The sequence below is a fragment of the Ammospiza nelsoni genome, chromosome 5, assembly GCF_027579445.1.
Source record: "Ammospiza nelsoni isolate bAmmNel1 chromosome 5, bAmmNel1.pri, whole genome shotgun sequence".
NCBI classification, from domain to species: Eukaryota; Metazoa; Chordata; class Aves; order Passeriformes; family Passerellidae; genus Ammospiza; species Ammospiza nelsoni.
The window spans coordinates 14,856,539-14,873,349 of NC_080637.1; the positions used below are offsets into that span (position 1 = coordinate 14,856,539).

Here is a 16,811-nt window from a genome sequence, read left to right on the forward strand (position 1 = left end):
ATCCATGCTGGCCAGCTTCACTTCTACACCACTGCAGGCTCAGAGCTCTACAGTCAACATACCCTACAAACCCAAGGGAAAGCCAGCAACTGCCCAAAAGAGCTGCCTGTGCAGGCTGGTCCTCACCAACGGCGCCGTTGTGGATTCGGGCGGACAGGCTCGCTATGAGCCGCGCACACGCCTCGGGCAGGACGTGGGGCCCAACTTCAGATGCAATCTCAATGCAGTGATACTTCTGGTACTCATCTAAATCCTTTTCACTGCAGAAGTTCTCCACAGATCCAATTCTGGGAATAAGTCCAAGCTTTGTCATTAAGAGAGAAAAGAAAATATTTTTGCTTAGATATATTGAAAACCAGAATTTCCCACATTCTGCTAATGTGCTTTTCATTGGAATGACAGAAGCCTGGAGCATTGGGTTTCCAAATCTGCAGTTGTGCCATTCTGTCATCTAAATTCACATTTATTCTCAAGGTCTAAACATTCCCTGAGTTCTTCAAATAAGAGAGACTGTGTTTAAAATAAGACCTCTGATATACGCTCAGAACTGGTCTTGCCATGCTGTGTTAGTGACTCCAAAGGCAGTGTCTGGCCAAAATTTTTACTTGTATTACTGTGATAGGGAAAAATCAGCTGAAGGTTCTATGTCCAAGTATAGTCAGCCCTTGCCAGGTCCAGTTCTACAGGAATAATAAGAGAAATAGACCTAAAAATATTTTTCAAGAGAAGGACCCAAAACTAACACCCAGTTCCTGACTTGATGAAAACTGGCAAAATATCTGGAACTGATTCCCAGGAAGTACAAGACTAATTTTACTTTTCCAATATAATCCTTAAAAATATCCATGACTCAAACAAATTAGAGATATTTAAAAAAACCTAAGTGATGAGGAGCTGTACAAATTTATGTCCATAGCCCACAGCATCTTATCAGCACATACATATGGACTGTATTCATAATCAATGAGCAACTTGTATGCAACAAGTATGACTTGTATTGCTCCATGAAAATTTAACCAGATACAATTCTGCCTTTCCATGCAAAAATATGCACTGTTTGCATAATGGAGAAAAACAGAAGCTGAATTTCTATTAAAACACACTATACCTTATTTAAAAATACTTCTAATAAGTCTGTAAAAAAAACAGCACTGTGTAGAAATACAACCTCAAGGGACTTGTGACAGAACTACTCACTGAGTCAATCAAGATGAATGATTTTGCCTTTTTGTCAGAGGCAGAGGGCTGGGAAAAATACACATCCACAAAATATTCTGTCCCTGGCTCCAGGCAGACTGGGGTTTGCAGAATTGCAATCCTGTTTAACAGAAATGAAGCACAGTTATAGCCAGGAGTCAGGACAAGGCAAGTTTACTGAATGTTGTGAGCTGTCCCTTCCCTCTGTGCCTGCAAACTGATGCCTGCAGCCTGGAGCAAGCCCTGCTGCTGTGAGGAGCACACCCAGCCCCATGCTTGCAGGCTTTGGGAAAGCTGCAGGACTTCTGCCAGATGATTCTCTAAGTACAATTTAAATTGAGGAGATTAAACTGAAAATGGCAGGTTTCACTGCTTCTAGCAAGGGGGTTTGCAACTCACTGTTCATATTCATCCTTTCCTGTCCCTCTTTGATCAAGACATTGGTCACATACTCTTAGCTTCTCTCTATTCTTTACACAGGTCCAAGCTGAAAAGCTGGTTTTGAAAGTAGACTAGGATAGTGAGTTTAAGTCAATATTTCCTTTCCATTCTGATCTTCACCAGAGCAACCAACCTTAGCTGAATCTCAGGCTGCTCTCCTGGGTTTGGCAAATGTTTGCCAGATTGGGGCATTAGACTCTTCCTTAGACCCTGTGTAGTATTGTGGTGTGCCAGCAACAGAAAAGGCCCCACATGTGTTTCTGATATTCCCACTATCCCACACATGTGTTGCTCTGCAGTGCTTCAGTAAATGATTTCTACACAGAAGATCTACAGGCAAAAAGACAGCAACAGTCAGACCTCTTTGAAGCTGGGAGAGGCAGCTCTTGTGGCTCCTGTGAGAGGACCTTGTTTTTGCAGTGTTGATCTGACAAGATACCAGCAGGCTGGATGGCAATGCTTGCAAGCCAGTCTTCCAAGATCTATAAACAAAAGACAAAAATTCTGGCTATATTTTGTATCTGAAAAACCTGCTTTCTCTTTGCAAGTGTTAATGAAAGCCATCTGAATCACTGCACACTGCAGTGACAAGACAGACTTTCTCTTTATTCTTTACAGCACTGAAAAACAATGTTATTGTGAAAAATTCATTGTATTTGCAATAGATAATGAAAAGCAGAGACGGAAATGGGACCTCAGCTGGTTCAAATGGAAACAGCTCTGTTAGAGTCATTGGAGTTGTTTCTTTTCTTAGCACAGTGTTTTTCTGGAGATATCCTTCATTAGCTGCCTTCTCACACATCTAATAAGAAATAGTAAACATAAAAGACTTTGTATCAAATGTATTTAAAACCCAACTCTTCAATCCTTAGAGAGAAAAGGCTAGCCCACTGAAAAAATTGTTCCAATGTTTTAAAATACTGGGAGATTGTTTTGCCTCAGAGTGCTAGTCAGAGAACAGAACACAACAGACAACAGGAAAATCTTGAGGTATGGGACTGTCCCAGAGAATTGCAAAAAAGTAAGGAGTATACAAAAGCTGGTACCAATAAAACGCTTTCATGTGTTTTTGAAGACATGGGTAAGGACCTGAGTTTAACCAGATTCAGATTAACAGATTTCCCTAGACATGCCATCATCATTAAGAAATCTTCTCCAGGCAAAAAATAGTAATTTTTGCTATTTTCCTACAATTTTCACACATCTCAGAGTCCAGATGGAACAACTGGGAAGCAGGATGCCTGCAAAAGGCCTGGATAAATATCTATGCAGATGACTCCTGCCTGTACACACTTTACTGCCCAAAAAACCCAGCTAGGAATACAGGATGCTTGTCTAAAAGGATCTGCATTTTCCATGTGTTTGATCTTTGAGTAATAGCCTAGTCCAAGTAAAGCTGCCAAAAGAGAAATACTCAGAAGATGAAATATTGGCCCATGCTTAGAAAAGACTTCTAATGGAGATTTTTCATATTTGAGTGGAAAGGGTTAAGGGGGTCACTGGAGAACCTGTTAGTTGGTTCGTAAGGCAATTTGTTACTGGGTGAAAAACCAAGCAATTTCAATTTTAGATATAAAGAATAGGACAAGTTGCTCATCCTATTATTCACAAAGTAGACCCTGCACCTATGACAACACCACAAGACACACACGACATCACAAGTACCTCAGGCTCATAGCGAACGGTGATATCAAAGTCCATGGCAAAGGGAACGTTGCTGATGGCAAATCTGAGCCCAGCTCCGCTGGGGACGCGGGCGAAGCCGTGTCCTGTCCAGGTGACAGCCCGGCCAGCGCTGGGCGGCCGGAACACCACGGCCAGATCCGGGTCCTGTCCAAACTGCATCGCACCCTGCAGAGACACACTGGCATCTTCAACAACACACAGAGTCAAATTACAACTGAAACAAAGTCAGAAAAAAGAAAGGAAATATTTTTGCCACATTGTTTACTTATTTTAGTTATCAGTCTCATTTTCCAAACAAGCTTGAGATTGACAGTCAAAGAACTCTCCCAAAGGTAGGATATTTAGGGACACATGTAAAGGAAAGATTCCTATAACTTTGCAGCAACAGCAATAAGAGAGACTAGAATAATCCACTCATCTCTGAATATTTGGCACCTCCAAACATTCACATTGCAAACCTTAAACGGAGTAAGCCTGATTTCATACATAGCTGAACCATTCCATTGTAAGCTAGATGCATAAATATCAGTCCTTACAATGGCAGCACTTAAGTGCAGGAGGTACCATGCTAATGTCTTGGCAAACTTGTTGAAAATGTCTTGCAACCAAAAAAAAATTTACCTTTCATAAGGCCTTTCTCTTCCAAAAATTAATGGAAATGAGTCTACAAAGGCACCGGACACAGCAGAGCAAGCCTGTCACTGTGAATAATAAAATGTCCGACCCAACTGTCTACCAAAATATTGATTTGCATCATGATTGAAATGTCTAAGACTGCAAATCCCATGTGCTCAGACATTTCTTTGACCTTTGTTACAAAATAAAATTTTAGTATTTGGTGTAAACTTGAGTAACTACTCAAGTACTAATTTACCTGTTCCAGTCCAGATTTCCTTACTGTTCGTTTCTTGTTCCTGTTTAACACAATCTTTCCATTTTCAATCATGAACTCATAGCCTTTCTTCTGGAAGTAAATGTCACACCTTGGAAGAGTGCTTGGCTGAACCTATGAAGTATCAAAAGAGGAGCAGCACTGTCTCAACAATGTTGAAGGGTGGTAAGCAAGTAAATGAAAACCCACATTCTTAAAACAAGATCTATTCTCTCTGGGAGAAACTCTAAACTGTGGCTCAACAGCTGCTGGAAATCTTTTTCCCTCACTCCTTTAAAATTAACTTGCACTTTTCCCTCATAAGCTATGTCCCAGACATCTGTTTTCCATTTAATTATTGGACTGTAGGATAATTGCTGATTGTGATTATCGCTAAATATTTGTGGATGCAACATGCAAATAAACATTTTTTTATTATTCTTTATCTATAGTTTCTATGCATGTCAGAGAAAAAATGTTAGCAAAAGCATAGACAGAGGAAGGGGTGCATTCCAGGCTTGCAGTCAGCATGGGGAACAACTACCCCCATGTTGAAGGGGGAAAAAAAATTAATTTTTCTAAAGGCATTACAGATGGATGCCAAATTCTTGAGGAAATTAGGCTACAATCAATGCCGTTATATAAGGCAGCAGGAATTAGTCCAATGGAGCAGAGAGTAATTTGATTCTTCCCTTGTTGGAGATTTCCAGAAATAAAACATTTCATGAGAGCTATTGGCAACTCAAATACTTTACTCTAATTTAAATAATTAATTTTATTTCTCTGATTCATGATAGACCAGCCTGCACTTAAGAAGCAACAAGGGCAGCTCTGCAGGGCATACCATGCTGTAGTGACTGTCCCTTTTTAACAGCCACAGTTAGGGAATAGTCATGTCCATGACAAACAAAGACAAACTGACAATGTCCATGGGGCTTGTTTTGCATTTTCCTGCTAAAGAGCTGCTCCCCAAGCAAGGGCTCTCCTCCTCAGCCTCAGCTCCCATGTCATCACCACAATGATCCCCTCTCAGTACAACCCCCAAAAAGCCAAACACCTACCAGGGCTGCAGAGCCAGAAAGGGGCCTTGCATGCTCAGCTTCATAAATATAATAGTCCAGGGGCAGAAAGAAGAATCCTGGAGCTGGCTCGTTGCACTGGCGGCTCACGATGTTGGGCAGACACTCGCACTGACCGTCCTTCCGCGAGCACCTAGGGAGCAGTTGGAAAAGGGAGGACATCAGCTGGCACAGCTGGGTCCTCACAGCATGAGGGCAGCTCACACCCACCCTTGTTCTACCTTTGCTTAATTTCTCCCATTGATGGATTACTTCCATTACTAAACTTCCTATCACCCACCTCCTCTGTTTCTGATGCAATGCTACTTTTCCATGACTTCAGAGTTCACAACCTCCTTAGTCTTTTCTGTTCCATACCTTTAGCACTGATCCTTTTGTTTCCTGAGCATCTGTTACTGTCTATTACTGTATAATTTCTTGTATATTTTTCTATAAGAATCACTATATCATGATTCTTAATAATCTGTCACCCACAATTCTGGAGGCAGGACATGAGATCAGAAGGACCTTTGATGTGATATTGAATGTTTTCATATGCTTACATGTATATTTAATGCATCAAGTGATTTACCTGCTCACAAGGAGCTGCTCTACAGCATGGGACTGTATGCTCCTCTGTCTGAAGCCTAACAGCAGTAGTGAAAACCCCTGCCCAACAGATTTTTGGAGGAGTCCAAATGAAACCAACCTTTCTTCTAAAATTATATATTTTGAATAGGACCCAGAAAAAAAATATCCAGCATTTAAGGTAGGAAGCTAAGTTAAAAATCTCACCTCTGACTTCTAATTTCTAATAATATTAGGGCTTCTGGTTCTCTCAAGGCATATGTTTTGTATTTCATATTAAACACTTCTAGGCTCAACCAGATTTAAGGTTGGCTTCAAATGAAATAGGTAAATCCCGTTACCACAAATAAATTTCCAAGATCCCCACCCAAATTTACACTGTTTGTATATTATGAAATTCCATCTACATTCTATTTTCCTATCTGTACTGTGACTGTATTAACCTAACCAGAAAGTCTAGCCTAAGAGTTTATAAAAATTAAACTCAAGAAAAAACTTGAAGAACTTTAACTTACAAATTATTCTGTGATCCACCAATATCACAGTCACATGGAGAACAGCCATACAAGCTGTTGCCAAGACCCCAGTATCCTGCCTGGTATAAAAAGAAAGGTTCTTTTATGGCAAATGTTTAAGTATGCAAAGCAAAACAAAACTCGTTCTGCTGGATGAACAATGGAGCACTACTGTGCTTGGCCATGGGAGATTGTTCCTCTTACTGGGTAGCAGGGGTGCTCAGCCACTGCAAGAGGCAGATATTTACCCACTTGTACTAGCAAATTGCTCTGTAAACATCTAAGATGGATCAAGGACATAATTTTGCATTTCCTTTCTGGGAGTGCTCCTCCCCCTGCAATTTAATTGCACAAATATTTGGGAGCAGTGAAAGAAAAGCAGACATGTCAATGCTAATTGGGAGCATACAGCTATAAAATGATTTTGAATTTTAACTAATTGTTTACTTTTCTGGCAATGAAAAGGTGTGAGATGGGTGAGGAGACTTCCACAACCACATGCAGAAGTGAAACCAAAAACTGAGTACATACAAGGCATCTTTCACAGCGCTGCCCTGTTGTGAACCTCTGGCAGAGGCACTCTCCCGTGGCAGGATCACAGACGGAGAAGGGCAAAGTGCCCAAGGGATTGCAGTTGCAGGCTGCAGGGACAGAAAAGTGCAGTTACCTCTGCAGGGCCCAGTGACAGCCAGGACTGGCATTTTCATTAGATGTGGCATCAGCATGACAGGCAGTCTCCATCCTCCACACAGACACTCTGAATGTGCCCCTGCACCCTCCAGACTACACTTGGAAATGCACAATTTCCTCGGTGGGTGCCTCTCTGGGGGGAGCAGAGTCTCTGGCAGAAGGCCTCAGCAGTGTTTTTGCCAAGGGCTGTGTGCTGATCTGCACTGCAGTCCTTGTGTGTGGCTGAGCACCTGGTGCTGGCATAACGTGCCCACAAACCCATGGTGCACCTGGGCAGGGCTGGGATGTGCTTTCACCAAGCCTTTCTCAGAGGAATGGTTGGCTGGAAGTTCTTTTGGCAAGGCAGCAGCTCCTGTCATCTCAATATTCCTTTTCAATTAAGTTGCATATTTAATAATCCTTCTATTAACAATAGCCTAATCTGTTATTAATATAACAGATACTATCCATATACTATTAAAATAACAGATACTATGCATATACTATTAATATAACAGATTACTATGCATTCTGAAAGTGATTTTGCATTGTTTCAGTCTTGGACGCTGCACCACAAACCTTGAATTTTCTTGACGTTAAATTACAGTAGACAACTGGCTATTTTGTGACTCAAGTAGAGCATTAGTGTGTGGATCTGTGCATTCAACTACCTCCCTGCCCCAAAAAGGCTTTGGAAAGGAGACCGGCAGGGATGTTTTACTTACGCTGGCAGCCCAGGGGGTCGCTGCTGCTCAGTCCGTAGTAGTTTGCCTTGCACTTGTCGCAGCGAGCGCCCTCCACGTTGTCCTTGCAGGGGCAGCGCCCCGCCACCGTGCCCAGCGCGGGCTCCGTGCGGCTCTCGCACACAGCCCCGGGCAGGGTCCCCGCGGGGTCACAGCTGCACGCTGCACGCAGGGCCAGGGACACACGCAAAACAGCACAGGTAGGTGTAAGCATGAAAATGCAATTACAGAGCTGCTGGTGATCTGCCCTTGCCTCCTTAAGGACTTTTCATGCCAGTCAATTGCTGCAATTAAATAATACTCGGAGTGTTTTCTCCATTCTATGTTAATAATGAATTTAGGTCATCTTTCAGAAGAAGAGCTTTCACGTCTGAAAGATTATTTTTCTTGCATATAGCAGGTATCTAGTAAAAGTTATTTACTCCTCCCATCATTTTGGAGCCTCTTCTGTAATCACTGAAGCAACATCACTATTGCTATTCATATTTATATTGACCTTGTTCAAGAAAAATGATAGCTTCACTGGATTTCTAAGCTCTGTCTAGCAAGGAGTTGGAATATGCAGCTCTTTTCACAATGAAGTTTGGAGGATACTGTCATGCAGCTACTTAGTAGGGCAGTTTGGATATTATAGGTTTGGTAACATTTTTACATCCATGTGGACATTTAAGCATGGGGATGGCCATAGGGCTCAGAGCAAAGGGAACCAGAACTGATAGTACAGGGATAAAATGTTTCTAAAATCATGGGATATTCAGGGGAGCTGGAAAGAAAGGTTGGGCGTGGTAGGCCCTGGGAAAATGTTAGGCTTTACTGGATCATGCAAAACTACACCTGTATAATCATTTAATGACTATGATAAATTATATGATTGTTATATGATAAATGATATGATTGTTAAATGCAATGATTGTTTGGTAATTGGATATAATTATTGTTTAATTGTAACAAGAATCATGAGAAATTATGTTTGGAGGGTTTGATGGAAATTACAAGAATCCATGCTTGGATGAAATCAATGTATACAATAAAACAATATAAATGTAATCATTAATATGTAGTTATATAATGATAAGGGAATAAAAACATGTTCATCCCGAACCCATGTCAGGTCAGGTTTGGGTCTGTACCCCTGACACCCAGAGCTCTTCAATAAAAGCACCTGCATACAATCATTATGAGTTCCTGAGCACTAACAGACAGCCCTGGTTTGAGTCACCCATGCAGAAGTTAAAGGGGAGGCTTACGGAGGCACGGCCGAGGGTCTGAGATGGCTTTGAGCGGGTCCTGGTAGAAGGAAGGTTTGCAGGTGTCGCAGTGCTGGCCGGTGGTGTTGTCCTGGCAGTCCTCACAAACGCCACCGCTGACCCCACCGCTGGCCTGGTACACGGCCATGTCAAAGTGGCACCTGCTGGAGTGGCTGTTGCAGTTACAACCTGAAACCAAAGCAAACAGGGGGTGTTTCACACCATGGAAATGCTGTGCTCTGGCCACAGTGCTGTCTACACTTTACACAGAGTTACTGGTTACTTGTATGATTCCAGTGCCCAGCAAGATTATTCCCAGGCCTTGTGTGTTACAGCTGGGGGAAAAAAATTGGATTTTTCAGACAGAACTGTATCCTAAACTTGGAAATGCAGGAGAGTGTGCCTGATATGCAGGGGGGAACACTGCTCTGCTGAAGAAATCTCTAGCTGAATATTTGTTACCGATCCTAATATATTATTCTTGTGTATACTGCATTACGCATTATTGTGGAAATGAATAATTTAGCCTTGTCTAAATTCTTTCACTCATGTGAAAAACACTGTGCAAACCAATGAAATATCTTTTTTGCATTAGCTGTTTTTTCCCCTCTTTGTTGTTTTGGTTTTTTTTTTTTTTTTTTCTGTATGAAGAAAAAGAACATGAAACAGCTCTTCCTCTTGCAGGATAATACAGCACCTGTGGATGCAGGAATCTGTTTTTCTGGATGAGGTATGAAAAAGTCTCCCACCCAGAAACTTGGCCACCCCATTATGGATTGGACTAGGATTGTGCCACACCCACTCCTGGCTATTAAAAATGAAAATATCATGTTTGAGTTACGTTTGCAAGCATTATCTTGTGTCCCTTCAGCTGGCCTCCAGGGAGCATCATGGTAGAAATCTTTACATCTTTCACAAGAGAAACCTTCAGTGTTATGGTGGCAGATACATCTCCCATGGACCTGTAATGTGGTGAGAACAGAGAGCAGATAAGGTGACAAAAAAGAGGGAGAGGAGAGGAGAGGAGAGGAGAGGAGAGGAGAGGAGAGGAGAGGAGAGGAGAGGAGAGGAGAGGAGAGGAGAGGAGAGGAGAGGAGAGGAGAGGAGAGGAGAGGAGAGGAGAGGAGAGGAGAGGAGAGGAGAGGAGAGGAGAGGAGAGGAGAGGAGAGGAGAGGAGAGGAGAGGAGAGGAGAGGAGAGGAGAGGAGAGGAGAGGAGAGGAGAGGAGAGGAGAGGAGAGGAGAGGAGAGGAGAGGAGAGGAGAGGAGAGGAGAGGAGAGGAGAGGAGAGGAGAGGAGAGGAGAGGAGAGGAGAGGAGAGGAGAGGAATTTGCTTAAGGTATGTCAGCAAGATTAGGAAAATTTGAAGCTCTTTGGCTCCCTCAGCTGACATAATTTTCAATTATTTGAATAAAAGATATGGAGAATACCTCCAAACATTAAAGCCACTGAGCAATATTTAGAAAAAAATTACTTATAGAGATATCAAAGGAGACACCAACATTTTAGATTATTTCTCTCTCTCCCTATATGTCTTCAGATTGTGATACATATTTTCCAGGAGAAAAAACTCATGTTCCCAGAGGGAAAAAACTTGCAATCACATTACTGGAATTTTTAATAATCCATTTTTCACGGGTTAGCTTTGCATTATCAACTATTCTTTGTGCCAATGCCTCCTCTCCCTCCAAGCCCAGCTGGAGTGTGGAATGCACCCAACAAGTGGCCATTCAAGTCTGCACATGCCATAGGCTACTTAATCCATTACATTTGCACCATTACAGCTCTGGAATTCTGCTGCTATTATCAACATGTCTTGTCCCAGTTGCTTTTGAAACACCACAGTAGTGCCAACAAAGACAGCTTCTGTGCATTCCAACCCTGGGTTTTAAAGGAAGAGTCTGCATTGAAACATTTAACAACCAGCAATTGCAAATGGCCAATCCAAAGATTATCAGAGATCTTCCTTCAGCTCCCTCCATCTCTTCCTTCTCACTAAACACCAACTGAGACTCCCCTTTTCAGAGCCAGCGTTAAGGACGCACCATCCCGGACTGATGGAAAACATCTCCCCGGAGGTTCTGCATGGAATCACACTGGCTGGCATGGCCATTGCAAAAGCAGCTGCCCCTCACAACCATCTCATAGATGGCATAGTAGTACTTCTCAAGGGGATCACTGTGCCTCCTCCCAAGCAGAGCATCTCCAAGGGTGTGGAGTTTAGTGAAATTGATCCTTAGGTTTGTCAGTGTAATGAGATCTGGAAGGAAAGAAGAGAGCAGGAGCCCAAGTTCAGGCTAAAATGAACAGTATGAAATCTTCAGCTTGAATCAGTCATGCAAGAATTTTCCTAGAGTGAAGAAATAATGAAAATGATCCACTATTGGCCAAGATCAGTAATGCCTACAGTGGCAGTGCAGGGACCCACTCCTGGCACACAGCTGTCACTATAGGCATTCTACGGTGTTAGCATCCTACTTGGTATGGCTCTGCACTCTCCCAGCCACCGTCTTCATGGGTTCATGTGTACCTCTGGGACTGCTCTCAAAAAGCAGTATGGATTGAGCCTGAATCCAGAGGGAAAGACAGTTTAACTTCCCGGATGTCCCCTGCAGAGCTTTGCTGTTTGCCCCCAGGGCTAGAGAACAAGACTGGCCCATTTCATTTATTAACACAATGTGTCCCTAAGGTCTTTAGGTACCTAATTTTCAACATCATTGACTTACACCAGCTGAGCTGTTGACCCTTTTCAGTGTACAAAACAAAAAATACCAGCAAAGTGTCTCTGGACAAAACATGTAGTGTCCATACCTTGGATATATGGCACATATGGATCTTCTATTTCAAAGCTGGGATCCAAAGCTTTTAAAACAACCTGCAAAACAAATCAATAAAGCTCTAGAGATGAGATGAGCAGCCACCAAAGAGATCGAAGGACAGGCCTCTGCTTTTAACAGACACAGACAAGAGACCTTCAGTTCCACAAATTATTTGAACTCATACAAACAGACACTTGACTGTACCTCGCCTTCAGTGGAGGGCTCGATGTCTGAATATCTTGAATCACAAACAACATCTCCAACACTTTTTGCTGGACCAGTAGAGATGTTGGGGAAAGAAGCTGCACAATCATGTGCAAAATATCTAAACACTTTCCAGGTCTGGCCAAAATCAGTAGAGCGCTCAACCAGCATTGCTGCAGGCCGAAATGTCTGCAAGAAACATTTCAAGAATTCCCTAAGTCAGCATTAATAAGACACCTCAGGGGTTGTTTCATTGATATTCCTCTTTGGAGGACGCTAAAATTTTGTGTTTGGGAGGTATTTTGTATTTGTTACAGGTACTGTGATGGTTAAAAGGGTCTCTGAAAAAGCTCATGAGAACCTCTCTCCAGCAAAAGGAAAAAGTAACATTTCATATAGATATGTGATTACTTTCTAAGTAAGGTACTTTACCACAACAATTAGGAATTTAGTACAAAAAAATTGTAATCATCTGGATCATAATTGATATGCATGAACTGAACTAAATTAAAAGACCAACTGCAGTTCAGATATGTCCCACATTTTTCGAGTGTAATTTTGCAAAGTATTTTTTCAGTTTTAATTCTTGGCTTTATAGAAAATAGGTTTAGAAGGCACACAAATGGGAAGCTGTTCAGTCTATCCTCCTCCCCTAAGGCAGGATCAACTATAATTTAACAATACTTGACAGGAGTTTATCTAACCTGTCCTTACAAACCTCTAAAGATGGAGCTTTCAATGCCTCTCTAAGCAATTTATTCCTGTGGTTAATTAGTGTATAATCTTACACAAAAGCTCTGGTAAAAGATGTACCTTAAAGGTGAGGATAAGATGGCTGAATTGGAATAAAGTTTCTAGGTCCAATCTAATGCTCACATGGTCAATACCTGAAAAGAGAATGAAAATGAAGTGCACAAGGTGTACATTGAAGGGGTTGCTGAGACAGTTTTCCCATGGAGGATTTAAAGATGCCTTTTCCAGCAGAGCAGCTAGACCCTTTAGGGCACCCTCTGTGCACAACCCCATGCAGCTGGACCTCTCTCTCTGGGGCAATACAATGTGCTGCCTTCCTGGCACTGTCACCAGCAATGCTGCATGTCACTGAGACTGCAGGAGGTGGCTGAATGTCCTGCTCACATAATTCAGACTATAAATGATGGTCATGGCAGGGTGTTGGGTTTGTGTGTTTCTATATCCAGTTAGGTTTATTTCTTAAAATCCATTCAAATAATTCACTTATTGCTAAGAAAGAAAAAGAGAACTAATAAAATGAGGTGTTTTCTTCATGCTAAACAGCACTGTTAAACCCTTCTATACTTCCAGATGTGAAATTTGTAATGAGCAGAACTACTGCACCAAACATCTTCCAAAACTGCAACAAATATGGGAAAAAACTCTAGAGGTCACACACTCCCTGCAGAGTTCCAGGAGCTCAGCTGATATCCCCATTGTTCACATCTGCACACACCACCTCAGGACTCCTCCTGACCAGACTGTGCATGAGACTCCATCCCAGAAGAAAGATAGAGAGAACAAGGAAAGCTCCTCTCACAGCTGGCCCACAGCTTTATTTGCAGTGGTGTCCAAAGCCAGTGACAGATCCTTGCTAAACTCCATGAAAAAACAAGGCTTATGGATTTTCAGTTGGATACTCAAAATAGAGGTAACATCTTATTTTTCTATGCCTTAATTTTCAACCAGTGAAATGTTTTTCACATAATCACTGTATGTCAAATAAGACAGAGTAAATGTTATTCCTCCTAGCATGTCTTCCCAGAGAAGCTGTAAGGATACTATTTTCATCAATTCTGGGATTGCACACATCCTCAGCAAGTTGCAGGGGACACCAAGCCTAGTGGCGCTGTTGACACATGTGAAGGATCAGTGACCATCCAGAGGGACCTGGAAAAGCTCAAGATGTGGGGCCATGGGAATCTGATGAGATTTGTCAAAGACAAGTGCAAGGTGCTACAGCTGGGTTAGGACAATCCCCAGAACCAATACAAGCTGGGGGATGAATGGATCCAGAACAGCCCTGCAGAAAAGGAACTTGGGAATATCAGAATAAGGGAGCTCATAGCCAGGCTTTATTTAATTTTTTCCTAAATCATTAGTTCTTAAAAAATAATTTTTTAAAATGAGTATTTGTGTTTTACAGACTGTCTTTACGTTACATCTGTAGGCAAATGTATATTTTGCCCCAAATGAAAACTCTCTGTCAGGGAAGACAGCCAGTGGAAAATACATGGCTTTCATGTATAACCCAGCATTGCCACACATCCTCTGGCCAGCTCTTGGGGGTGCTGAGTTTAAAACTTGACCATAGAAACACAGACTTCCTGAAATCTTATCTTGCTACACACAAATGGGTTTAAATCACTCAGGATTCATCTCTTCATGAAGGCAATTTTGTGAAAGCCAATTATGTAAAGAAATCCCACAGTAACATTTGCAGTAATATTTTCTCTAAGGAACTTACCATTTTCTGACTGCCACCACTTCTTTTTCCTGTCAGGCTCAAACGCTGTGATAACATTTTCTACCATGTGACTGTTATGCTGGGTATAGGGATTATATGGGTATCTGGAATCACAGAGAAAGCACTTCTCTTCAGCCTGGAAAACAAAATGAGCAGAATAAAAGCTTAATTTGGATTCTTCACTAAAAATTAGCTGGATGTCCATATATTTATGCCATTGCAAGGCTAGAACCTGTCTTGCTGCTTTGGATGCCTGGGCTTTTAATCACTCAGGCTTTTCGTATACAAGCCCAAGAGAACCACCATATGCACAAAGCATGCACATAGTAAGGGTTGGTCATGGTCTTCCCCAGGTACTTTATAAAAATTGCACTTTTCATTTGTGGAGAAGGGATCTCAGTAAGACCAGGTACCAGGTAAGTAGTTGGTTTGGGATGACACCACCACCCTGACTGCTGTCTTTTGAAGTGTAGGGGAACTGGGAAAGTTTAAACCAATGCAAAGAGGGAAAATCAGGATATCAATAGGATACAAGTTCAGTACCCATGGCTGGGAGGCTGGAAATGACCCAGAAGGAGATGGGTGGCACACTCAGGATCCACAAAGAACTGGGAATGGTTTTAACATCTTTGCATTATGAAATCACCCATTTGCATTTAAATAAATGAAGATATATAGATTCACATGTATAATTAATGTATTTTAACCACGGTAATTATGTATTACGTTAAGTAATTCTATACTACACTTGACAAATGTATGAAAGCACATTTTAGAAGATGAGTGAAAAATTTAAAAAAGACCCACTCTGTCATCTCATTTCACAAAGCTCTGGTAAGGAGAGTCTGGGTTGTTGAAGCAGTTGGAAGGACCATGCACACTCATACTCTGGTTTTTATAGGCATACAATATGACACTGGGGCAACTTATGTTGAAGGTTGCATGTCCATGTCTGGCAGATCCCACTTGCCTCTGAATTGTGGAGCTTTATACTCTCCTCAACACTGAGTGCCCTGTCTTTTCCTTTCAAAATATATGTAAGTAGTAAATCCAATCATTGAGCTAAAACCCACTTAACCTACATTTTAAAAACAGTAAGACATATTAAAGACTAAAAATTACTTGTAGTGCTGCTTTCCAAACACAAAGCAGTTGAATTTTATTTTTTCCCCATCTGAATCCCAGCTAAATCCTGGCTTTTGGTAGCTTGCCACATTGACTAATACCCACTTTCATGAGTAAGGTTTGCTCTTAAGAAATCTGCCACAGGTCATCAGGAGAGGAGAGGAAGAGCTTTGGTTTACAAGATGTAAGATGCAAAACTTCCTGGTCTGCCTCCAGCAAAGTATTCAAAATGTGCTGGTGAGAAAGCAAATTGAAAGTGAAGTGGCACTCTGATGCACTGGAGGTGCACAACACATTTAAGGCAAGCTGATGGAACAGAGCACATTGACAAAGGGTCTCTCTCTCTCAAGCCCTGCAAAGCAGCAGTTTGTGGTTTTCACCCTCTTCAGGAGACAGCCATCTGGGGTCAAGATATGTTGAAGCAGCATTAAATCACAGGGATTACTGCAGAACAGCTGCTCCTTTTCATGAGTCTGTATTTACATAGTTCAAAGGATAAGTACAGGCAAGTGAACATATTAATTTTTTTATGGCTTTTTGATCTAAAAAAGCAAGAATAAAAGGCAATCATCCACCTTGAGGACCAGAAAGAGGATTCAGGCTATTTTAGCAAATGAAAGAGATATTTACATTTTGCAGCAAACTGTGGATACAATATGCAACCTGGAGCAGTGCTTGGTTCCATGTCCATACTTTACTCTGCAAATGTGTCACAACATTAAGCTAGAAGGTCATAAACTGTAATTATTTTAAATTGATTATAAATTAAGCTGTATTTTAACTTCCTCTTCAGCCTAGGCTGTTATTTAGTGACAATATTTCTATTTGTGACAATTCATTAGCTCATTGGGGCCAAGTCCTCCAGGATGTACAACAGGGAAATCCTCATTTCTGCACACCTTCCATATACCCAGTGGTTCCCCCTCCTCACTGCAGCCAGGGAGTGAGAGGCATCCCTCTGGTCAGCCACATTTTGGATCTGCTGACCCACACACATGGCCAAAGCCTGGACCACAGCATTAGGTCCTCCCTTTTCAGAGGCTGCTTTCTGCTCTCAGCAACACTGGCCTCATTTCAGATCAAAAGAGAGGAGAGTGTATGGTGTGACTCTCTTAACAGGCTGCCCCAGGTCTCAACACCATATGGACATTCCTCTGGAGAAGGCCCTGCA

At 41.9% G+C, this 16,811-nt stretch overlaps 1 protein-coding gene across 1 annotated transcript in view; it reads right to left on the reverse strand.

Moving 5' to 3' along the window:
• The window catches only part of LAMB4 (laminin subunit beta 4), a 40,349-nt gene that overhangs the window by 21,777 nt on the left and 1,761 nt on the right, over positions 1 to 16,811 (reverse strand). Inside the window, exons 3-18 of the mRNA XM_059472393.1 lie at positions 14,516 to 14,651; positions 12,850 to 12,923; positions 12,037 to 12,225; positions 11,825 to 11,888; positions 11,059 to 11,273; positions 9,857 to 9,977; positions 9,016 to 9,204; positions 7,751 to 7,930; positions 6,888 to 6,997; positions 6,357 to 6,436; positions 5,257 to 5,407; positions 4,199 to 4,330; positions 3,304 to 3,489; positions 1,999 to 2,120; positions 1,198 to 1,318; positions 127 to 304 (exon numbers count right to left, since the gene is read on the reverse strand). Coding sequence (XP_059328376.1) covers positions 127 to 304; positions 1,198 to 1,318; positions 1,999 to 2,120; positions 3,304 to 3,489; positions 4,199 to 4,330; positions 5,257 to 5,407; positions 6,357 to 6,436; positions 6,888 to 6,997; positions 7,751 to 7,930; positions 9,016 to 9,204; positions 9,857 to 9,977; positions 11,059 to 11,273; positions 11,825 to 11,888; positions 12,037 to 12,225; positions 12,850 to 12,923; positions 14,516 to 14,651 — 2,248 coding nt within the window. The remainder of the gene's footprint in view (positions 1 to 126; positions 305 to 1,197; positions 1,319 to 1,998; positions 2,121 to 3,303; positions 3,490 to 4,198; positions 4,331 to 5,256; positions 5,408 to 6,356; positions 6,437 to 6,887; positions 6,998 to 7,750; positions 7,931 to 9,015; positions 9,205 to 9,856; positions 9,978 to 11,058; positions 11,274 to 11,824; positions 11,889 to 12,036; positions 12,226 to 12,849; positions 12,924 to 14,515; positions 14,652 to 16,811) is intronic.